The 26,160-nt window shown below is 34.9% G+C and overlaps 1 protein-coding gene across 2 annotated transcripts in view; it reads right to left on the reverse strand.

Moving 5' to 3' along the window:
- LOC149797040 (rho guanine nucleotide exchange factor 17-like) overlaps nucleotides 1-26,160 on the reverse strand; it is a 236,502-nt gene that overhangs the window by 75,762 nt on the left and 134,580 nt on the right. For both annotated transcript variants that reach the window (XM_089961705.1, XM_089961704.1), the window contains exons 5-10: nucleotides 23,385-23,501; nucleotides 20,102-20,194; nucleotides 9,420-9,587; nucleotides 6,346-6,396; nucleotides 4,158-4,261; nucleotides 637-725 (exon numbers count right to left, since the gene is read on the reverse strand). In XM_089961705.1, coding sequence (XP_089817831.1) covers nucleotides 637-725; nucleotides 4,158-4,261; nucleotides 6,346-6,396; nucleotides 9,420-9,587; nucleotides 20,102-20,194; nucleotides 23,385-23,501 — 622 coding nt within the window. The remainder of the gene's footprint in view (nucleotides 1-636; nucleotides 726-4,157; nucleotides 4,262-6,345; nucleotides 6,397-9,419; nucleotides 9,588-20,101; nucleotides 20,195-23,384; nucleotides 23,502-26,160) is intronic.

Raw genomic sequence — 26,160 nt, forward strand, 5'->3', positions numbered from 1 at the left:
TATTCAATTGGTTTGTCTGAATGGTCATTATTCAATGAGTTTTGTCTGATTGGTCAGTATTCAATTGATTTTGTCTGATTGGTCAGCATTCAACTGATTTTGTCTGATTGGTCAGTATTCAATCAGTTTTGTCTGACTGGTCAGTATTCAATTGATTTTGTCTGAGTGGCCAATTTTCAATCGGTTTTGTCTGATTGGTCAGTATTCAAATGATTTTGTCTGATTGGTCAGCATTTAATCGATTTTGTCTGATTGGTCAGTATTCAATCAGTTTTGTCTGATTGGTCAGTATTCAATCAGTTTTGTCTGATTGGTCAGCATTCAACTGATTTTGTCTGATTGGTCAGTATTCAATCAGTTTTGTCTGATTGGTCAATATTCAATCAGTTTTGACTGACTGGTCAGTATTCAATCAGTTTTGTGATACAAGCACTTGCCCTTTATAAGAATTTCAAGCTGACAAGCATTTTAGTGATCTAGATGTATCAGTGCTAAATTACGGTTTGCTTACATACAAATATTATCTGATGAGAATCTAAAAGAAATGATGGTTAAAAATAACAACGATTACGTCTAATCAGAATGCTTCTGTGTATGCAACAAATTCTGTATACACAGTCTTGACATGAAACTTACTCTTAACAATCTCAATGTTATCCAGTCCAACTCTCAACCAAACCTTTTGTTTTATATTTTCTGCAAAATCCTGTCCAGTGGGAGATTTCCTGTGACACAGAAAATAATTTTTAAAGTTATATTAGTGGCACAACTGTAGAAATTCAATTAAGAATGCTGTTAAGTGATCAAAATAAACAGATAAGCAATAAATGTTAATTTTGGATAAACTTTACTTTCCACATTTAAATGTATGCAACTACTAAAGGTTCATAAACTGTATTCAATCCATCAAAAACTGTAACTGGAACTTGAAACTCATAATCAATCTAAGATTTGTGCATGGCTAAGGGCCCTGCTAATAATCAACTAAAGCCAATAGTAATGGGTGCATGGCTAAGGGACCAGCTTATAATCAACTAAGGCCAATAGGGATGGGTGCATGGCTAAGGGCCATGCTAATAACCAACTAAAGCCAATAGTAATGGGTGCATGGCTAAGGGACCAGCTCATAATAAACTAAAGCCAATAGTGATGGGTGCATAGCTAAGGGCCCTGTTCATAATCAACTAAAGCCAATAGCAATGGGTCCATGACTAAGGGAGCAGCTCATAATCAACTAAAGCCAATAGTAATGGGTCCATGACTAAGGGAGCAGCTCATAATCAACTAAAGCCAATAGTAATGGGTGCATAGCTAAGGGCCCTGCTCATAATCAACTAAAGCCAATAGTAATGGGTCCATGGCTAAGGGCCCTGCTCATAATCAACTAAAGTCAATAGTAATGGGTCCATGACTAAGGGTAGTGCTCATAATCAACTAAAGCCAATAGTGATGGGTCCATGGCTAAGGGCCCTGCTCATAATCAACTAAAGCCAACAGTGATGGGTCCATGGCTAAGGGTAGTACTCTTAATCAACTAAAGCCAATAGTGATGGGTCCATGGCTAAGGGCCCTGCTCATAATCAACTAAAGCCAACAGTAATGGGTCCATGGCTAAGGGTAGTGCTCATAATCAACTAAAGCCAGTAGTGATGGGTGCATGACTAAGGGCCCTGCTCATAATCAACTAAAGCCAATAGTGAAGAGTCCATGGGTAAGGAAGCAGCTCATAATCAACTAAAGCCAATAGTAATGGGTGCATAGCTAAGGGCCCTGCTCATAATCAACTAAAGCCAATAGCAATGGGTCCATGGCTAAGGTAGTGCTAATAATCAACTAAAGCCAATAGTGATGGCTGCATGGCTAAGGGTAGTGCTCATAATCAACTAAAGCCAATAGTGATGGGTCCATGGCTAAGGGCCCTGCTCATAATCAACTAAAGCCAACAGTGATGGGTCCATGGCTAAGGGTAGTGCTCATAATCAACTAAAGCCAATAGTGATGGGTGCAAGACTAAGGGCCCTGCTAATAATCAACTAAAGCCAACAGTGATAGGTGCATGGCTAAGGGTAGTGCTCATAATCAACTAAAGCCAATAGTAATGGGTGCATGGCTAAGGGTAGTGCTCATAATCAACTAAAGCCAACAGTGATGGGTGCAAGACTAAGGGCCCTGCCAATAATCAACTAAAGCCAATAGTAATGGGTGCATGGCTAAGGGCCCAGATCATAATCAACTAAAGCCAACAGTGATGGGTGCATGACTAAGGGCCCTGCTAATAATCAACTAAAGCCAACAGTGATGGGTGCAAGACTAAGGGCCCTGCTAATAATCAACTAAAGCCAACAGTGATGGGTGCAAGACTAAGGGCCCTGCTAATAATCAACTAAAGCCAATAGTGATGGCTGCATGGCTAAGGGTAGTGCTCATAATCAACTAAAGCTAACAGTGATGAGTGCATGGCTAATGGCCCAGATCATAATCATCTAAAGCCAACAGTGATGGGTGCATGGCTAAAGGCAATGATCATAATCAACTAAGTTAACATGATAAGTGCATGGCTAGGCCCTGCTCATAATCAACTAAAGCCAATATTGATGGAAGCATGGCCAGGGCCCGGTTCTAAAACACAAAATCACATGTTCTGCACAAGAATTTACCATGTTATAATCTCTTCTAGCATCATTAACTGCATATAAAAATCTGGATAAATATAACTTAGACTGGTCACAAAGTTTCTAATTAAACAAAAACAACATGAAAATAGATAACAATGAACAAATCTTCATTGAAATTTTCTAATAGTAACAACAGCAGTTTATTTTAGCAGCAGGTCAAATAGAATGTTAGTCTTAACTATAACTTACAGAACCAATAAAATAATCTCCTGCTGTGCAGTCTGGTACCAAAGTTAAAAGAAGACTTAATCACACTGTTAAGACTCATAAGTATAAAATATCACTCTTTTGTAATGTTAGGCTGCAGAAACAAAAAATGAGGGATGAAGTAATCAGGAGTCACAACTGATCCATACAATAGCTGAAAATCAAATTCTTTCAAGGCCTTACCGATATTAAACTGTATATAAAATTTTGTTACAATCTAATAATTCCCAGTATCATGCAGAAACCAAATCGCTGATGGATGTACAGGTGGACTGATTGATGGACATTATTACTACTGGATCTGCTGATATCATCAAGTGGGACTGCAATTATCCATAGTATCCATGTATTGAGTAGACTTTCAAAACTATTCATGATCAGGACTTTCAAACCATTCATGACCAGGACTTTCACACTGTTCAGGACCACGATTTCAAAACAGTTAAAGACAAGGACTTTCACAATGTTCAAGACCAATATTTTCAAACTGTTCAAGACCAGGACTTTCAAACTGTTCAAGATCAGGACTTTCAAACCGTTTAAGATCAGGCCTTACAAACTGTTCAACACCAAGACCTTCAAACTGTTCAAGACCAGGCATTTCACACTGTTCAAGACCAGGCCTTTCAAACTGTTCAAGACCAGGCCTTCCACATGGTTCAAGACCAGGACTTTCAAACTGTTCAAGACCAGGCATTTCACACTGTTCAAGACCAGGCCTTTCAAACTGTTCAAGACCAGGATGTTCACACAGTTCAAGACCAGGCCTTCCACATGGTTCAAAACCAGGACTTTCACACTGTTCAAGACCAGGCCTTTCAAACTGTTCAAGACCAGGATGTTCACACAGTTCAAGACCAGGCCTTCCACATGGTTCAAAACCAGGACTTTCACACTGTTCAAGACCAGGACTTTCACACTGTTTAAGACCACAACTTTCAAACTGTTCAAGCAGATAAGGGCTAAAGTATGCATTGAGTGAGATTATTTTTGGATGAGCCAAGATCTTCAAAATAAATTATATTTTTGTCACAAACTTTCTGAACATTTTCAATATCTCACTCTTTTTAATAATCATTATGAAAGACCTTCCAAAACCATGAAATTGGTATATTTACTGATTCAGGTGGTCTCTAGTGTTTGAAAGTAATACTTTTATTCAAACCATAAAAAATACTCCCCAATCCATCTTATCATGAAATTTTAAGCTTATTTCTGAATGAATGATTCTTCAGTTTCTTGCCCCCCATTCCAAATATTTGATAATCTACTCACAATATGACAGAAACTTTGCGAGTCACAGGTCCACTTTTCCGTTTGACACTGCTGATAATGATAAGATCAGAGAACATCCAAAGACAGCACTGGTCCTTCTTACTCTGAAAAGATATTTGATGATAGGAATCGATGAGTCAGAATTAGAAGCCATTACATGAAGACATGCAAACTGTAGTCTTTAATTATTTATTTGGATTGTATAATTCTGTTTTCCATTTATAATTACTATGAAATCTCTATTTTAAAAAATCAGCATTTGTTCAAATTCACACAACTCTGTAAGAGTTTATGCCCAAGCTTTAATTATCTTACCTGAAGACACAGATAGAAATTTGCATGATATATTTGTTGAATTTCTGTGAAAACAAACAGAATAAAAGAAGAAATAATTCTAAGTTAAAGCTAAAATCTAAATTGTTAATTTTCAAGCTACAGCAGAATAAGTTGTAAGTATGAGATCCTAAGAAAGATCTATTTTAGAATCAAACATAAGCTTTTCAGTTTCATTGTTAATTTGTGGTGAAAATACATGACCATGGGCATGTTTTTTTAAAATTCACTTGCCCAACACTTGAAATAGGGAATGAACATTTCTGGCTTATGGAGTGTTGAATAATATGGTTGATGTTGTTGTTGTTGTTGTTGTAGGGTTTAACACCATTTTTCAGCACACGATAGGCTATACATGGCGGCCAGTATTAATGGTGGAGGAAGAACCCGGGAAAACCCTGGAAAGAACCACCGACCCACAAGAAGCTACTGGCATGCTTTCTCACATACCCACATTGGCTGAATCCAAGACTCAGACCCATGCAGACAGTGGTGAGATGGCAGTGATCCGTAACAGAAAGCACTTTCGACCACTCGGCCACTTGGGGCCACTAATATGGTTCAGGACGAACAGATCGGTTGGTGGAACGTCTGACTAGTGCATCAAAGTGTCTGAACATCAACAGTCTGTTACAGAAACACATGAGCAAGGTACTTCGTCTCATGTCTTGTTACAACTATTCATGGCGCTAAAAATCGCTGATAATAGCTAAGGGCTGTTCCATTTAAACATGCATGGCACCCAGGGAAGGCAGTTTGTTTATAAATATTTGCCAGGGTACTTTGGTTTCAGTGTTCATATTAAAATGATAAGAAAATTCTAAATTACACTTTAAAAGTGTCTTCCCTGGGTCCAATGTATGTTTTAAGAGACCTAATGTTACTTGTTTAAAATAAAAAGCATATTCAATGAACATTATTATTATTATTATCATCATTATTATTATTATTATACTAATTAAGATCAGATGGAAGAATGTAACTCCACCGAGACTGCTATCCATGGTCATTTTAAATATTGTAAACATGCTGCCCAAGTTAACCTTCATAATATTTTCATTATTTTCCTTTAATTTTATGCCACAATAGAATTCATATTTACATTTAAAATATTTAAGGAATTAGTGTGGTCATTTCATTTTAAAAGCATTTTCAACAAAAGATTCAATTTCTACCATCAGTGGAACAATATCTAAGGGAGATAACTACAACCAGGTTGATGTTGTTGTTGTTGTTCTAGGGTTTAACGCCATTTTTCAGCACAAGATAGGCTATACATGGCGGCCAGTATAACTGGTGGAGGAAGAACCCTGGAAAACCCAGGGAAGAACCACCGACCCACGAGACAAGCAGGTTGAACCATTAACCTAAATTTGTGTTAAACCCAAACAACAACTGCATTCCATGAAGGCAAACCATTTAAATTCAAATATCCTAACAATCAACTGCACTGACAGGGAACATAAATGAATTAGTCTGTCATTGTACACGTCAACCCTACACACCCAACTGCAGGGAATACAGTGCTGCCGAGATAGGCTGACTGACGGAGAAAAATTTAAAAAAGGTGAAACTCAAATCATGATGATAATGAGATGCTAGTTAGAAGCGGCAATGAACTGTCATCACTTTTTCAAGTATAAATTTACAAGAATTGAGAAATCATATTTAGAGATCATCAAAACCTTTGAAATTTTCTTGAAAAAGACATAAAATATAAATAAATATGCTTTAAATACATTCAGACTGCATGTGAAGACACATATTCACTGACAAAACTAAGCTTGACGGAATTTGAGTTACACTGTAAAGAAAAAGCTTCGTGTCTTATTTGAACTGCTCATCATAAACTTACCAGTATTTGCACCATGTCATGTCTGAGATAGGCTCTATCTGGCACAGCCAACTGAAATGGAAAAATATCAAATGATTACAATCAAAGTGGTCATGTAGAAATAACAACATGTACTATTTAGTCATTGTTAAAATTACAAAGTGAATCTTTAGAACAAAAACTTAACACTTTTACTTCCTTATAAGATGAGTCCAACTGCAAACTGTACAGACCCAGATCTGCCACTGCATAATGTGTCAGCAGATGTGGGTCTCTGCAGTTGGAGAGTGAGATAAATATGACGCATTAAACAGAATACAAGTGAGGAATATAAACTGTGAAATACTGATAATCATGATCGCTTGATTTTAATAATATATGTTTTATCTAACAGGGGTAGCTTAGCTGGAACACAAATGTCTCGAGGCCCTTAATTACTTTCTATCAATCTACACGCATGTATTTTACAAACCTGAAGTGTTGGAAAAAGATAAGTCACTCCTTTTAACAAATTAACAATTATGTGAGTTGACTTTACATTACTCCAAACACATTTAATCAAAGGGTAGGATTAGGATCCATAAATACGAAACAGTTGAAGAGTGAGGAATTTTACACAAATATATGATTTGAAAAAATAAATCAAAACCAAGCTAAAAATATAAGAGATATTTTTTCTTGAAAACTTTAAACAGAAGTGGTTGATCTAATGGGCAAAGAATTCCATATATTTTTATACTGGAAATCAGTCTGTAGTTTCCAAGGTCCAAACAATGTCCATTTTTATGTGTTGGGGTTTCTTTTACTTGTTTTAATTTAACTGGAAAACACCAGAATGGATCCTCTAGATAATTAGAAAAGTTATTCATCAAGATATCATTGGTCCAGCAATGTTTAGGACTTTTGGACCTAATTCATCAAACCCAGTGGACTTTTTGACATTTAGTGTCAAATGGGTACATTAGCAGAATATGACACACAGGCTGGATCTGGACTGTGACCTGGTTTGATCTGTAAATTTACATCACAGGTTGTGGCTTTAAAATCACTTATCCAGTCCACTCCCTGGAGTAAGTTGCCCATGCCTGATTTACATAACTGACAAACATTTCAAGACCAGCAATCTAAGTGTGCCATTATTATTCCTTACATTCATATAATAACGGCTGTGACATCCCTGCCATCAGTTTTTGTTACATTCATAAAGTAATGGTTGTGATATCCCTGCCATCACTTTTTGTTACGTTCATAAAGTAATGGTTGTGACTTCCCTGCCATCATAATTTCTTACATACATAAAGTTATGGTTGAAGCAATCTGATATTTTATGCAAACTAGTAGTTGAATCTTCACTGGACTCCAGGTGGGAAGGCATAAGATTTGTTTGGGGGAGTACCAAAATTCTAAATTCTTTTAGACACTATCTAATGACTGTATTGGCAGTGCTCTCAACAGCTTATTTATAACAGTTTTTCTTTATATATTAGGCTGCTTGGTATGTTCTGCCATTTTAAAAATAGTTTTCAAAGTCCTTAATTATATGAAACTTATCTCTTTTGTGTCCTGCTTTTATTTCTTTGGTCATTTTGAAGCTTGTGTTTAACTTATCTGATTTTACTAGAAGCATGATTGTCTAGTAAGTGGATAAAAAAGTTTTGTACAACAGTAGCAGTAATGTCATCAGGAATTATCATACAGTTTCGTTAAAATGTATAAAAAAAATGATCATTACAAAAATTTATAAAAACTCTCTGTATTTCATTTCACAATGAGGTAAGGAAAGGGACATATCTATTATACATACATGATAGTGCTCACTAACAGCAAACACAGTCTTATAGTTTCTACCTTGTTTGAGTACATGTAGTTAATTAATTTTTTGAACTGTCTTTCAAGATTCAAGTTGGGCTGCCTAAACCAGAGCGAAATTACCAGTAGGAAAACATTCTAGCCACATCTGAATAGGTATTTTTTTTTAAATATAAAAAGTCTACAACAAAAATAACCATGTGTTATTGTTTCATTATTATCCACATCAAGTGTTCTTTGTACTTAATTTTCAAACCTCATAATTGCAGATTTAAGAGTCTTAGAGCTTATAAGAGCAGGTTTGATCTCTTGCAAACGTATTTTCAACAGTGTTGGTTTCAAGATCATTCCTTCTTTTATATTTGATGGAGTATGCAGTATAGATATCAATCTCCCATCACTTTTTAACCATATTGTTCTTTATCTTTCAAACTGATCCTTTAATATGAAGAAATCTATCATTAATATTACAATTCACAAATGTTTCACACAGACAAATAATAAATAATGTGTGGAGATCTAATTTGATTTAGCAGTAGCCTAGTATCAACAAATTTAAGCAAGATATGCCCTACAATAAGGCTGGCAATTTTTATACCTTTCTTCCCAAGTCATAAAGCTGTATGAATCTGCTCTCTATCGTTAGCACTACATGCAATGGTATCAATTTCAGCATGTCTATTTTCAGGTCTATATTGCCACTGAACTAAATGTTATTACAATCTCTGTTTTGATTAGCATTTATGAAATAAGCATAAAGAAAATTATGTTTATGACAGTCCTCAAAACAATTACATGTTTATGATGATCATACCAATATCCTTCTAAATATTTATTGCCAGTAGCTTCTTGTGGGTTGGTGGTTCTTTCCGTGGTTTTCCGGGTTCTTCCTCCACCATTAACACTGACCGCCATGTATAGCTTATCGTGTACTGAAAAATGGCATTAAACCCTACAACAACAACAACAACTGAAATGATGCTATACAAAAGCTGTCAACAATGTCAAGGGAGGTAACCACTCTAAGTATAATAAGGTAAAATAAGGGTTAACATTTCAGTTATGTCCCTTACCACATGAAGGTTGAACTATTGACAAGTACTTATTGGATTTGTGAATGGGTTGCATGATTAGAGAATGGGTTTATTGTTTCAGAAAGTTTTGTTTTCTTCATGTCATTCAATTTGTAGCAACCAAGAAGTTAACAAGTGAGTGGACCACAAAAAGAACTAAATTCAGAGGATTTTTCAGTACACACAAAACTTGGAATCTGCTATAAAACCTACATCTGTATTTAACAACAACTCCAGCTTCTTCAGTGTTTCCTGCTGTCCCTCCTCATGCTGCGTCTCGTTGGCAGTCCCGATCTTTAGGGCAAACTCGTGAATGACTTTTTCTGCTTCCTTCAAAAGCTCATAGTCCGGGTGATCTGTTGGAGTGTGGTCCAGAAGTCTCTGCAATAGTACATAATAGTAAGACCAAAAATTGATTAAAAATTACCAAAGTGAATGTACAGTTTATTTGTCTTCAAAATCTGCAATATTTTTGAAGTCTATTTTAATCTTTATATTTGTTACTTTAGTTGGCCTGGTTTACAGTTCTGTGCTGATGCTAACAAATGGAATATATAACATTCTGATATTTTTCTTTATAATTTTAGTATGTGTGTGTGTGATTTAGATTTTTAGCATAGCTTTAACAATTTTTCAGTCATATTGCTAAGATGTCTGCAGTGTGACAGTTTATAGTGATGTCTAGCACTGGGGCATCATGCCACAGACATGTAGCATGATATCCCACCCAGTCACATTATCCTGACACCAGGCCGACTAGTCCTAACACTGACTTCTTAATGTTGAGTGCCAAGTGAGGCAGCTGTCAGTACCATTTTTGTAAGTCTTTGGTATGACTCGGCCGGGGATCGAACCCACAACCTCCTGCATCTGAGGCGGACGCTCTAACCACTAGGCCACCAGAGCGGTCCTAATTTTAGCATGGAATGGAAACTGCCATCTATCTGACAATTTAATGCAATGTAATTTGTGGCAAGATCAATCAAGTTTTAAGTCTCCTAATTACATACTTCTGAAATACTTAGGAAAACTAACCCCATTTTCCATATCAAAAGCACATATTTTCCCTTCATTGAAACTACACATTTCATGGATTTTATCAGTTTCAGACACAACATAAAAAGTGTCCACATAAGCATATTTTGTGTAACAGCAAACGTTATTAACTTCTACCTTTAAACACACAACAAACAATATTGTCAATGCCTTAAACAAATTCTATTGTGTCACTGTCCCTGAACTCTTTTTGCGAGATCAAAACAAGGGTTTTATTTGTAAACAAAATCCAAGTGCCTAAAGGTGCATGAACTATATAATGAAAATGTGTTTTCCAGGAGTCTATCTCACTGAAATAGCGCTGCTTACTTCATCTCAAAATGTTGCTAACATATGAACATTATGGCACTGACATTTCTGTTGTTATATATCATGGCTAACTGGCTGATATTTCTGTTGTTACATATTATGTCCAAGTAGCTGATATTTCTGTTGGTACATATTATGTCTAAGCAGATGATATTTCTGTTGTTTTAGATTATGGCCAAGTAGCTGGTATTTCTGTTGTTATATATTATGGCCAAGTAGCTGATATTTCTGTTGCTATATATTATGGCCAAGTAGCTGATATTTCTGTTGTTATATATTATGTCTATGTAGCTGATATTGCTGTTGTTACATATTATGTCTAAGTAGCTGATATTTCTGTTGTTTTAGATTATGTCTAAGTAGCTGATATTTCTGTTGTTATATATTATGTCTAAGTAGCTGATATTTCTGTTGGTACATATTATGTCTAAGCAGATATTTCTGTTGTTACATATTATTTCTAAGTAGCTGATATTTCTGTTGTCATGTATTATGTCTAAGTAGCTGATATTTCTGTTATTATATATTATGTCTAAGCAGCTGATATTTCTGTTGTTACATATTATGTCTAAGTAGCTGATATTTCTGTTGTTATATATTATGTCTAAGTAGCTGATATCATTGTTGTTTCATATTATGGCTAAGTAGCTGATATTTTTGTTACATATTATGTTTAAGTAGCTGATATTTCTGTTATTATATATTATGTCTAAGTAGCTGATATTTCTGTTGCTACATATTATGTCTAAGTAGCTGATATTTTTGTTGTTACATATTACGTCTAAGTAGCTGATATTTCTGTTATTATATTTTATGTCTAAGTAGCTGACGTTGTTGTTATATATTATGTCTAAGTAGCTGATATTTCTGTTGTTATATATTATGTCTAAGTAGCTGATATTTCTGTTGTTATATATTATGTCTAAGTAGCTGATATTTATGTTGTTTTATATTATGGCCAAGTAGCTGATATTTCTGTTATTTTATATTATGGCCAAGTAGCTGATATTTCTGTTGTTTTATATTATGTGTAAGTAGCTGAGATTTCTGTTGGTACATATTATGTCTAAGCAGATGATATTTCTGTTGTTACATATTATGTCTAAGTAGCTGATATTTCTGTTTTAGATTATGGCCAAGTAGCTGATATTTCTGTTGTTATATATTATGGCCAAGTAGCTGATATCTGTTATTATATTTTATGTCTAAGTAGCCGATATTGTTGTTGTTATATATTATGTCTAAGTAGCTGATATTTCTGTTGTCATATATTATGTCTAAGTAGCTGATATTTCTATTGTTTTAAATTATGGCCAAGTAGCTGATATGTCTGTTGTTTTAGATCATGGCCAAGTAGCTGATATTTCTGTTGTTATATATTATGTCGAAGTAGCTGATATTTCTGTTGTTTTATATTATGGCCAAGTAGCTGATATTTCTATTGCTTTATATTATGTCTAAGTAGCTGATATTTCTGTTGGTACATATTATGTCTAAGCAGATGATATTTCTGTTGTTACATATTATGTCTAAGTAGCTGATATGTCTGTTGTTTTAGATTATGGCCAAGTAGCTGATATTTCTGTTGTTATATATTATGGCCAAGTAGCTGATATTTCTGTTATTATATTTTATGTCTAAGTAGCTGATATTTCTGTTGTTATATATTATGTCTAAGTAGCTATTTCTATTGTTTTAAATTATGGCCAAGTAGCTGATATTTCTGTTGTTTTAGATTATGGCCAAGTAGCTGATATTTCTGTTCTTTTATATTATGTCTAAGCAGCTGATATTTCTGTTCTTTTATATTATGTCTAAGTAGCTGATATTTCTGTTATTTTATATTATGTCTAAGTAGCTGATATTTCTGTTGGTACATATTATGTCTAAGCAGATGATATTTCTGTCATTATATGTTATGTCTAAGTAGCCGATATTGTTGTTGTTATATATTATGTCTAAGTAGCTGATATTTCTGTTGTTATATATTATGTCTAAGTAGCTGATATTTCTGTTGTTATATATTATGTCTAAGTAGCGGATATTTATGTTGTTTTATATTATGGCCAAGTAGCTGATATTTCTGTTATTTTATATTATGGCCAAGTAGCTGATATTTCTGTTGTTTTATATTATGTCTCAGTAGCTGATATTTCTGTTGGTACATATTATGTCTAAGCAGATGATATTTCTGTTGTTACTTATTATGTCTAAGTAGCTGATATTTCTGTTGTTTTAGATTATGTCGAAGTAGCTGATATTTCTGTTGTTATATATTATGGCCAAGTAGCTGATATTTCTGTTATTTTATATTATGGCCAAGTAGCTGATGTTTCTGTTGTTATATATTATGTCTAAGTAGCTGATATTTCTATTGTTTTAAATTATGGCCAAGTAGCTGATATTTCTGTTGTTTTAGATTATGTCGAAGTAGCTGATATTTATGTTGTTTTATATCATGGCCAAGTAGCTGATATTTCTGTTATTTTATATTATGGCCAAGTAGCTGATATTTCTGTTGTTATATATTATGTCTAAGTAGCTGATATTTCTATTGTTTTAAATTATGGCCACATAGCTGATATTTCTGTTGTTTTAGATGATGGTCAAGTAGCTGATATTTCTGTTGTTATATATTATGTCTAAGTAGCTGATATTTCTGTTGTTATATATTATGTCTAAGCAGCTGATATTTCTGTTGTTATATAATATTTCTAAGTAGCTGACAGACTGGAAATGGTATATCAAGCAGATGTAGGATCAGACCAAGCTAATTTCAAAAACCTTCCACTTCTATGAATAATGTTTAGTCCATACCCGGACACACTGTTTTATATGTTCATTGTTTGGGAAGAAACATCAAGTGATTATCTTTGATGTTCTACAGCAGGCTATTACTAGCATATAGCAAAGAATCGAAAACGTATTACTTTGAATATTCATTAGCACATAGCAAAGAACTGAAAATGTATCACTTTGAATATTCATTAGCACATAGCAAATGACTGAAAATGTATCACTTTGAATATTCATTAGCACATAGCAAAGAACTGAAAATGTATCACTTTAAATATTCAGTAGCACATAGCAAAAAACTGAAAATGTATCACTTTGAATATTCAGTAGCACTTAGCAAAGAACTGAAAATGTATCACTTTAAATATTCATTAGCACATAGCAAAGAACTGAAAATGTATCACTTTGAATATTCATTAGCACATAGCAAAGAACTGAAAATGTATCACTTTGAATATTCATTAGCACATAGCAAAGAACTGAAAATGTATCACTTTAAATATTCATTAGCACATAGCAAAGAACTGAAAATGTATCACTTTGAATATTCATTAGCACATAGCAAAGAACTGAAAATGTATCACTTTAAATATTCATTAGCACATAGCAAAGAACTGAAAATGTATCACTTTGAATATTCATTAGCACATAGCAAAGAACTGAAAATGTATCACTTTGAATATTCATTAGCACATAGCAAAGGACTGAAAATGTATCACTTTGAATATTCATTAGCACATAGCAAAGGACTGAAAATGTATCACTTTGAATATTCATTAGCACATAGCAAAGAACTGAAAATGTATCACTTTGAATATTCATTAGCACATAGCAAAGAACTGAAAATGTATCACTTTAAATATTCATTAGCACATAGCAAAGAACTGAAAATGTATCACTTTGAATATTCATTAGCACATAGCAAAGAACTGAAAATGTATCACTTTGAATATTCATTAGCACATAGCAAAGGACTGAAAATGTATCACTTTGAATATTCATTAGCACATAGCAAAGAACTGAAAATGTATCACTTTGAATATTCATTAGCACATAGCAAAGAACTGAAAATGTATCACTTTGAATATTCATTAGCACATAGCAAAGAACTGAAAATGTATCACTTTAAATATTCATTAGCACATAGCAAAGAACTGAAAATGTATCACTTTGAATATTCAGTAGCACATAGCAAAGAACTGAAAATGTATCACTTTGAATATTCATTAGCACATAGCAAAGAACTGAAAATGTATCACTTTGAATATTCATTAGCACATAGCAAAGAACTGAAAATGTATCACTTTGAATATTCATTAGCACATAGCAAAGAACTGAAAATGTATCACTTTGAATATTCATTAGCACATAGCAAAGAACTGAAAATGTATCACTTTAAATATTCATTAGCACATAGCAAAGAACTGAAAATGTATCACTTTGAATATTCATTAGCACATAGCAAAGAACTGAAAATGTATCACTTTGAATATTCATTAGCACATAGCAAATGACTGAAAATGTATCACTTTGAATATTCATTAGCACATAGCAAAGGACTGAAAATGTATCACTTTGAATATTCATTAGCACATAGCAAAGAACTGAAAATGTATCACTTTGAATATTCATTAGCACATAGCAAAGAACTGAAAATGTATCACTTTGAATATTCATTAGCACATAGCAAAGAACTGAAAATGTATCACTTTGAATATTCATTAGCACATAGCAAATGACTGAAAATGTATCACTTTGAATATTCATTAGCACATAGCAAAGAACTGAAAATGTATCACTTTGAATATTCATTAGCACATAGCAAAGAACTGAAAATGTATCACTTTGAATATTCATTAGCACATAGCAAAGAACTGAAAATGTATCACTTTGAATATTCATTAGCACATAGCAAAGAACTGAAAATGTATCACTTTGAATATTCATTAGCACATAGCAAAGAACTGAAAATGTATCACTTTGAATATTCATTAGCACATAGCAAAGAACTGAAAATGTATCACTTTGAATATTCATTAGCACATAGCAAAGAACTGAAAATGTATCACTTTGAATATTCATTAGCACATAGCAAAGAACTGAAAATGTATCACTTTGAATATTCATTAGCACATAGGAAAGAACTGAAAATGTATCACTTTGAATATTCATTAGCACATAGGAAAGAACTGAAAATGTATCACTTTGAATATTCATTAGCACATAGGAAAGAACTGAAAATGTATCACTTTGAATATTCATTAGCACATAGGAAAGAACTGAAAATGTATCACTTTGAATATTCATTAGCACATAGGAAAGAACTGAAAATGTATCACTTTGAATATTCATTAGCACATAGCAAATGACTGAAAATGTATCACATTGAATATTCATTAGCACATAGCAAAGAACTGAAAATGTATCACATTGAATATTCATTAGCACATAGCAAAGAACTGAAAATGTATCACATTGAATATTCATTAGCACATAGCCAAGAACTGAAAATGTATCACATTGAATATTCATTAGCACATAGCCAAGAACTGAAAATGTATCACTTTAAATATTCATTAGCACATAGCAAATGACTGAAAATGTATCACTTTGAATATTCATTAGCACATAGCAAATGACTGAAAATGTATCACTTTGAATATTCATTAGCACATAGCAAAGAACTGAAAATGTATCACTTTGAATATTCATTAGCACATAGCAAATGACTGAAAATGTATCACTTTAAATATTCATTAGCACATAGCAAAGAACTGAAAATGTATCACTTTAAATATTCATTAGCACATAGCAAAGAATTGAAAATCCATTTCTTTTAAACAACAACAAAAATATCCTGCATTAAGAATTTTTTTCCAAGTAAGGTATCATAAAGTGTCAAGACCTTTTTTCTGGAGTTATCAAATTAAAGCACTTATGCTTATTGAACTTTCAACATTATTATGCTTGTTCACTGTATATTAAGTATGTTCACTGTGTATTAAGTATGTTAACTGTGTATTAAGTATGTTAACTGTGTATTAAGTATGTTAACTGAAGTATGCATGGTCAATGTCTATCAAGTCTGCTCATGTTCATTATGATATCAAGTATGTTAATTGTATATCAATTATTTTCACTGTGTATCAAGTATGTTCACTAGGTACCAAGCATGTTCACTGTGTATCATGTTCACTAGGTACCAAGTATGTTCACTGTGTATCATGTTCAATACTGTTCAATATGTATCAAGTATATTCACTATGTATCAAGTATATTCACTATGTATCAAGTATATTCACTTTGTATAAGTATGTTCACTTTCATGTTTGCTGTGTGTCAAGTATGTTCACTGCATATTAGATACATTCACTGCATGTTCACTGTCTTTCAAGTATGTTCACTGTGTATCATGTTTATGTTCATTATCAAGTATGTTCATTGTGTACCAAGTACGTTAACTGTGTATCAAGTGTGAACTTTGTATCAAATATGTTCACTTTCATGTTTACTGTGTGTCATGTATGTTCACTGTATAGTACATTCACTGCATGTTCACTGTGTTTCAAGTATTTTTACTGTATCTAGTATCTACTAAGTATATTCTCTATGTATCAATTATGTTCCCCATGTATCAAATATGTTCATCATGTATCAAGTATATTCACTGTGTATCAAGTATGTACCATGTGTATCAAGTATATTCAACTGTGTTCACTATGGTATAAATTTTATTCAGGATGTATACAGTTTGACTCAGCTTATCATCAAGTACATATGGTATATATTACAAGTGTTTTAGTGAAAACTCTTTTTCTGAACCAATTGTTCATAACAGGAATGATTTTGGTATTCCCCCAAAATAGCTGAAAATTTGAAAAGGGGGTCTTGTGGGGCAGTACCCCCGATCCGGGGATCCAAAAATGCATTTTACAATCATAATAAAACTGCTCCTGGTGCAATTTATGATCATAAAATTTTAAAAAGTAACAAATTTACCAGAAAGTTTCAACTTCACTTGTTTCACAATATTTATTGTCACATGAATCTGTTCTCCAATACTATTGGTGCTTAAGTTATTTTATGTGCATGGTCTCTCTCAACAACTTGGGATGCCATTTTTTGCAAACACGCTTCTTCTTTTTGTTGTCATCAGTTTCCATTACACGAATATTCATTGGATGAATTCAAACTTTTGACCAATCAGAATACTCTTTACGAGAGTCGTGGGCTAACTAATATAAGGAACAAATACATTACAAGAGTCATTGCGGATTGGGACCAAACAGACCGTTTTAAAAAAAATGGATGTGAGATGATAATAAAAAAACTGACTATATCAAGAAAAATCGGATTCAAGTCAGGAGAAAAGCGGAATTCCACTTTAAAACAAAGAAAACTCATGCTACCATAACAAGTAGTGAGAAGTTTTCAAACTGGCTGCCATGTTAAATATGCACCATGTTCATTTAGGACCATCTACATGTCATTAGATGTCTTTCAGTGAAAACCCATTTCAATACAGTAGTCCCCCTCTTGAATAGCCCCCCTGACCAGCGGCCACCCGCTCCTTATGGCCAGAATCCATTGGCACCGACGAGTTTGTGTTCAAAAGTACCCCTCGCGAAAGGCCACCCGGCTAACGCGACCAGCGGCCAGCATATTAGTGCAAAATCATAAAATTTACCCCTCACAAGCGGCTGCATTTTATTTGAATATGTATCCAGAACCACTATTGTATTCATAACGTGTATTAAGTAATCCGATTTCTGTTTCCCGATGTCAGGTTTTCGTTACTGAAAGAAGTGTTGAGTAAAGTACATTTACCACTAAGGTTAATATTATATCATTTACGCCTCACGAGAAGCCAAATTTATTCCATAAAAACCGAGAAAGACTCAAATTTTAATCCATACAAAAGGGTACGTACGTGTAATCCAATTAGTCTTACTCCTGTGTTATCATAATATGTCCGATTTAGTCACTCTGATAATTGTTAAGAATACAATTATCGAACAGTAGTAACAGCTGAGAAGTGGCAGTATCGATGTACAAAACCCAAGTCAGCAGGAGAATGGTTTAATAGCCTTTATGGCTTCCCTTAGTAAGATGTTGAGCTTGTTCATTTTGGTAATCAGTGGCTATTACTACTGACAATAATTGTCAAAATTACGAATCCTAGCGGCCGCGAGGTCAAATCTGCGTGATGTTAATGGTACATATCGAAGCCGTTTTGGCTTCTCTCACCTAGTTTCAAGAAATGTATAAAAACAATAGGGTACCAGACTGTGACTAACGAATCACGTGACAAGATCACTTCCTTTAAAAACACACGGCAATTTGTTTAGATGCATACAAAATTGTTTTATCAGTATTGTAGTTGGCAACATGAATAACTTACTGCAAAAAGATCAACATGTCATCGAGGAAAATAAAAATTCTCAGTTTAGAGGAGAACGTGAAAGTAATTCAACTGACGGGGGGCGGAGGGGGTCGTCGAGGATCCTTGCAGAAAACTAACGTCGGGAAGACTCAGATAAACAATATCGTGAAAGATAATGAAACAATTCTGCAGAAGTGGAAAGGTGAAATGGACGGAGAAAGGAAGATTGTTTGAGCCAGGAGGCATTTGTATCCTGATTTGAAAGACAAGAAAAAGCAAAAAATTTGTCAGTTGAACTGGGATATGACGACTTTACCGCAAGTAACGGATGGTTGCACAGATTTCAAGTGCGATACGATATCAAGTGTTCTGTCATTAGCGGTGAATCAGCTGATGTTAATAATGAAGTTGTCAAAGATTGGAACAAAAGACTAAACGATATATGCAGGGGATATGACAGCAAGGATATTTTTGATGTGATGAGACTGGTTTGTTTTTTAGACTGTTACCAACAAAGTGACGTGATGTGAACTGTAACATAATTATAAAAACAGTTTTAAAACTGTATCAGTGGTTATTCATAGCATTCTTTTGCAAATGATGACAAAGTTTGTTTTACATTTATTTCACATCATGCATGTGATTTTTTAATTAAAATATTAAATATTTAAAATTAAATGTACTTGTGACTTTTTTCATATGTATTTACTATTCGCATTTGTCATCCCCCTCTAGAAAGGCCACCCACATTATAAGGCCACTTCCCTGCTGCATTAGGGTGGCCTTATAAGAGGGGGACTACTGTATAACCATCTGCTTAGATGAAGTACTGATAACAAGATTTTCAAGATGATCACCAAAGCAACAACATTCAATGTCAGATCAGCACCATCTACCATCAGAAGTCTTTTAACAGTGAAAACCTTATGTCCATATGATCAGAAGAAGTAATAAAAACAAAAATTTTCAAGATGGCTGCCACTGTGGCCATACTGGCTAATGAGTATATGACCCAACATGTGATATCTGACATATCTTCAAGTAAAGATATATCCATGTATCACTATCTTACAATAAAGAATCATGTGCAGAAGTGAACAACTGAAAACACCAACCCTTGACCCTGAACTTAAAGATAGGACCCACTATGCACTCTGCCATCTTTTCATGATATGCAAATGTACCAGCTAATATAACTTATTTTAAATGGCATAGAAGTTACTGCATGCAAAATTAATGGACTGGAAGAAATGCAAAATACTCTGCTGCCTACTTCTTGCAAGAAAAGACTCGGTACAAAATCCCCCAAGGATAAGTTTTCATATGATGCCAATTCACATTTCCACATTACCTGAAGGAAAAGTTCGTATCTTGGTATCCTTTGGACAGGTCTTACAATTAAATCCTTCATTGTCAACTTGCTTCCACTCTCCTTTTGACATTGCTGTAAAAATAAATTGATTTATTACCCAATATGAGGAAGACACTAATGTTTTTCTTACTTACTCATAGTGGAACCGTCATGGGTTGCAACATTATCTGAGAATTGAGTAATACTTCTTTCAATTTTTCATTATCAGTGTTCTCCATTCTTGGGAAACAGAAATAATATTTGGTCTTAAGCTACCTTTCAACCTTGAAGTAACAAAGTATAATCCGATGCAAACACTGCATAGTATTTAACCTTTTATAATTGCAATGCTAGTAGCTGGTAAAGGAAAGCAACATTTCCATTCGCCAGAATTGTAACATGTGATCAAAATGAATTGCGTTCATTTCTGTATGAACTGTAAGGAGAACTACTTTTCTAAGAATACCCATTTCTATCAAAAGAGTCACGTTTACAACATAAGATAAACACTGCCAGTAAAGGCAGACACGAAGTAAGCATTAAAGGAAAAGATCTTTCTAACAATTTTTAAAAAAATTAATTGAATAAATTTGGCTTTCATTGGTTGAAGGACTGGTATTATGATGATCTTATTATGATAAAGCAGGACAATCCCAAGTGCTGTGAATAGCTACGTAACAGAAAAGCCCAAACATGTATTACTACACTCAATTAAGATTTCTGTTTTTCAATGATGCAAACAAAATAACATAACGAATATTTGAAATTTCAATTATAAGAGTCTAACGTTGTTTTTTCTGAGTTTATCGTGGTATAAACTGTCAGTTGCCGACTCACATAGCTGTGTGAATTGGCAACTGACAGTTTATACCATGATAAACTCAGAAAAACAATGTTAAACTCTTAAATAAATATGTTTTAAAAATTACATCATCTTTTTCAGAGAAAAAAAAGCTCAAATTTATTTTCAGCAAAATGCCTCCTATCCTCTTTTCATCTGTACAAAAAAGTCAGTACAATTATAGCCTCACCTGTAATAATGTCACTGCAGACCTAGTAGCACATTAATAAGCAATCCATTCCCTTCATCAATAATGTCAAACCATTATTTCTCATAATTTCAATTAGTAAATTAGTGAAATGAATTAAGTAGTGCATTGTTCAACAAGTGAGGGCTGTCATGACTACGAATTAAGATTATTTTTTTAAACGTTATGGTTGGCAACGTGTATTGATTTGCTTAAAATGTATGAATTAATTTTTCACATCACATATAAAATAAACAAAATAATACTATTCCATATCATATATACTGACTGATTCATCTAAGACCGAGAACTTGTTCACTGCACTCACATGTTACTTTGGTGTTTTTTTTTCTGTGATCTTAGGCACTTGTTAATTATTCACCATAACTGCATTACTGACATGTATAATCCTCAATGAACTATATAAATAAGAGAATTTAAATTTTGTTCACATTCATTTGAAATTGAATGGATTGAGGTAACAATGAAGCATTATCTATCATTTTATAGTGGCAACAATATGTGTTGGAGTACTGCTAAGAATGTTTGCATGTAAATGGAAATACCTGGACAGGCTTTTGCTATTGTTTGCATGCAAATGGAAAATTAGAGACAAGATTTTGCTATTGTCTGCATGTCAATGGAAAATACCATAGACAGGCTTTTGCTATTGTTTGCATGTAAATGGAAAATACATGGACAGGCTTTTGCTATTGTTTGCATGTAAATGGAACATTTAGGGACAAGATATTGCTATTGTTTGCATGTAAATGGAAAATACCATGGACAAGCTTTTGCTATTTGTTTGTATGTAAATGGAAAATATAGGGACATGCTTTTGCTATTGTTTGCATGTAAGTGGAAAAATACATGGACAGGATTTTGCTATTGTTTGCATGTAAATGGAAAATTTAGGGACAAGATTTTGCAATTGTTTTGCATGTAAATGGAAAATACCATGGACAGGCTTTTGCTATTTGCTAACATGTAAAATGTAAATGGAAAATATAGTGATAGGCTTTTGGTATTGTTTGCACGTAAATGGAAAATTAGGGACAAGATTTTGCTATTGTCTGCATGTAAATGGAAAATACCATGGGTAGGTTTTTTTTATTGTTTGCATGTAAATGGAAAATACACGGACAGGCTTTTGGTTTTGTTTGCATGTAAATGGAAAATGTAGGGACAAAATTTTGCAATTGTTTGCATGTAAATGGAAAATACCATGGACAGGCTTTTGCTATTTGTTTGCATGTAAATGGAAAATTAGGGACAAGACTTTGCTATTGTCTGTATGTAAATTGAAAATACCATGGACAGGCTTTTGCTATTGTTTACACGTAAATGGAAAATACATGGACAGGGTTTTGCTATTGTTTGCATGTAAATGGAAAATACATGGACAGGCTTTTGCTTTTGTTTGCATGTAAATGGAAAATGTAGGGACAAGATTTTGCAATTGTTTGAACATAAATGGAAAATACCATGGACAGGCTTTTTCTATTTGTTTGCATGTAAATGGAAAATTAGGGACAAGATTTTGCAATTGTTTGCATGTAAATGGAAAATACCATGGATAGGCTTTTGCTATTTGTTTGCATGTAAATGGAAAATTAGGGACAAGATTTTGCTATTGTCTGTATGTAAATGGAAAATACCATGGACAGGCTTTTGCTATTGTTTACACGTAAATGGAAAATACATGGACAGGCTTTTGCTATTGTTTGCATGTAACTGGAAAATACATGGACAGGCTTTTGCTATTGTTTGCATGTAAATGGAAAATTTAGGGACAAGATTTTGCTATTGTTTGCATGTAAATGGCAAATAATATGGACAGGCTTTTGCTATTTGTTTGCATGTAAATGGAAAATATAGGGACAGGCTTTTGCTACTGTTTGCATGTAAATCAAAAATACATGGACAGGGTTTTGCTTTGTCTGCATGTAAATGGAAAATGTAGGAACAAGATTTTGCAATTGTTTGCATGCAAATGGAAAATACATGGATAGGCTTTTGCTATTGTGTGAATGCAAATGGGAAATACATGACCGTGATCTACTGTTGCATCATCCACCAGCAGATCAGGGTCTATGTTGTTTGTTCTACTGATGCTTGTAACATACTGCACTGAGCCAAATCTGCCAGCGCATTATGTGACCATGCAGTTTGCCATGGATCCAACTTATGAGTGAGTCAAATACATGTGGTACTTTCATGTATTCCCAGCTATAGCAATGATGAGCAAAAAATACCTCAATAAATTTTTGTATAGAGGATTTCGTCTGGAGGGCATTTTCTATGACTTTTCCTGAAGTCTTGTAGTTCTCCACAAAGGACAAATAGCTATCTAACACTGTCTGTCTTGAAAACTGAAAAACAATTAAAATACAAATTATTCATAATTACAAACTTGGTATATAATTCAATTATTTTCACTGAAAACAGTTTGTGATAAAACACTGTGTGGATCTCAAACAGTTCGTATTTAAATTCTATGATGGCTGAAGCTGAGGAAACAATAAACTGAATAAAACTCATCAATCTGGGATGGGCAGAAACTTGATGTTGCACATGCTTACACTGAAAACTAAACCCAGGAATGCAAAGGTGTGAAGCAAGCATTTTCCACTCAAAACCCAGGTCCCAAGTTTAACACTTTGCCTCTGGAAGGATTTTTAAGTCTCGCCCAAGATGAGGTCTTTCTTTAAGTCCAATAAAGACTAATTGTCATTGTTTGCACTCTGCTAGGTGGTTACATATCTAGGCACTGCTAGTTGGTTACATATCTAGGCACTGCTAGTTGGTTACAGATCTAGGCACTGCTAGTTGGTTACAGATCTAGGCACTGCTAGTTGGTTACAGATCTAGGCACTGCTAGTTGGTTACAGATCTAGGCACTGCTAGTTGGTTACAGATCTAGGCACTGCTAGTTGGTTACAATCTAGGCACTGCTAGTTGGTTACAATCTAGGCACTGCTAGTTGGTTACATATCTAGGCACTGCTAGTTGGTTACAGATCTAGGCACTGCTAGTTGGTTACATATCTAGGCGCTGCTAGTTGGTTACAGATCTAGGCACTGCTAGTTGGTTACAGATCTAGGCACTGCTAGTTGGTTACAGATCTAGGCACTGCTAGTTGGTTACATATCTAGGCGCTGCTAGTTGGTTACAATCTAGGCGCTGCTAGTTGGTTACAATCTAGGCACTGCTAGTTGGTTACAGATCTAGGCACTGCTAGTTGGTTACAGATCTAGGCACTGCTAGTTGGTTACAATCTAGGCGCTGCTAGTTGGTTACAATCTAGGCACTGCTAGTTGGTTACATATCTAGGCGCTGCTAGTTGGTTACAATCTAGGCACTGCTAGTTGGTTACAATCTAGGCACTGCTAGTTGGTTACAGATCTAGGCACTGCTAGTTGGTTACAATCTAGGCACTGCTAGTTGGTTACAATCTAGGCGCTGCTAGTTGGTTACAATCTAGGCGCTGCTAGTTGGTTACATATCTAGGCACTGCTAGTTGGTTACAATCTAGGCACTGCTAGTTGGTTACAGATCTAGGCACTGCTAGTTGGTTACAGATCTAGGCACTGCTAGTTGGTTACATATCTAGGCGCTGCTAGTTGGTTACAATCTAGGCGCTGCTAGTTGGTTACAATCTAGGCACTGCTAGTTGGTTACAGATCTAGGCACTGCTAGTTGGTTACAGATCTAGGCACTGCTAGTTGGTTACAATCTAGGCGCTGCTAGTTGGTTACAATCTAGGCGCTGCTAGTTGGTTGCATATCTAGGCGCTGCTAGTTGGTTACAATCTAGGCACTGCTAGTTGGTTACAATCTAGGCACTGCTAGTTGGTTACAGATCTAGGCACTGCCAGTTGGTTACAATCTAGGCACTGCTAGTTGGTTACAATCTAGGCGCTGCTAGTTGGTTACATATCTAGGCACTGCTAGTTGGTTACAATCTAGGCACTGCTAGTTGGTTACAATCTAGGCACTGCTAGTTGGTTACAGATCTAGGCACTGCTAGTTGGTTACAATCTAGGCGCTGCTAGTTGGTTACAATCTAGGCGCTGCTAGTTGGTTACAATCTAGGCGCTGCTAGTTGGTTACAGATCTAGGCACTGCTAGTTGGTTACAGATCTAGGCACTGCTAGTTGGTTACAATCTAGGCGCTGCTAGTTGGTTACAATCTAGGCGCTGCTAGTTGGTTACACATCTAGGCGCTGCTAGTTGGTTACAATCTAGGCACTGCTAGTTGGTTACAATCTAGGCACTGCTAGTTGGTTACAGATCTAGGCACTGCTAGTTGGTTACAATCTAGGCACTGCTAGTTGGTTACAGATCTAGGCGCTGCTAGTTGGTTACATATCTAGGCGCTGCTAGTTGGTTACAATCTAGGCACTGCTAGTTGGTTACAATCTAGGCACTGCTAGTTGGTTACAGATCTAGGCACTGCTAGTTGGTTACAATCTAGGCACTGCTAGTTGGTTACAATCTAGGCGCTGCTAGTTGGTTACAGATCTAGGCACTGCTAGTTGGTTACAATCTAGGCACTGCTAGTTGGTTACAATCTAGGCGCTGCTAGTTGGTTACAGATCTAGGCACTGCTAGTTGGTTACAGATCTAGGCACTGCTAGTTGGTTACTGTCTAGGCACTGCTAGTTGGTTACATATCTAGGCACTGCTAGTTGGTTACAGATCTAGGCGCTGCTAGTTGGTTACAGATCTAGGCACTGCTAGTTGGTTACAGATCTTGGCGCTGCTAGTTGGTTACAGATCTAGGCACTGCTAGTTGGTTACAGATCTAGGCACTGCTAGTTGGTTACATATCTAGGCACTGCTAGTTGGTTACAGATCTAGGCGCTGCTAGTTGGTTACAGATCTAGGCGCTGCTAGTTGGTTACAGATCTAGGCGCTGCTAGTTGGTTACAGATCTAGGCACTGCTAGTTGGTTACAGATCTAGGCACTGCTAGTTGGTTACAGATCTAGGCACTGCTAGTTGGTTACATATCTAGGCACTGCTAGTTG

The sequence above is a fragment of the Sinohyriopsis cumingii genome, chromosome 6 (genome assembly GCF_028554795.1).
Source record: "Sinohyriopsis cumingii isolate HCF-2022 chromosome 6, ASM2855479v2, whole genome shotgun sequence".
Taxonomy (NCBI): domain Eukaryota; kingdom Metazoa; phylum Mollusca; class Bivalvia; order Unionida; family Unionidae; genus Sinohyriopsis; species Sinohyriopsis cumingii.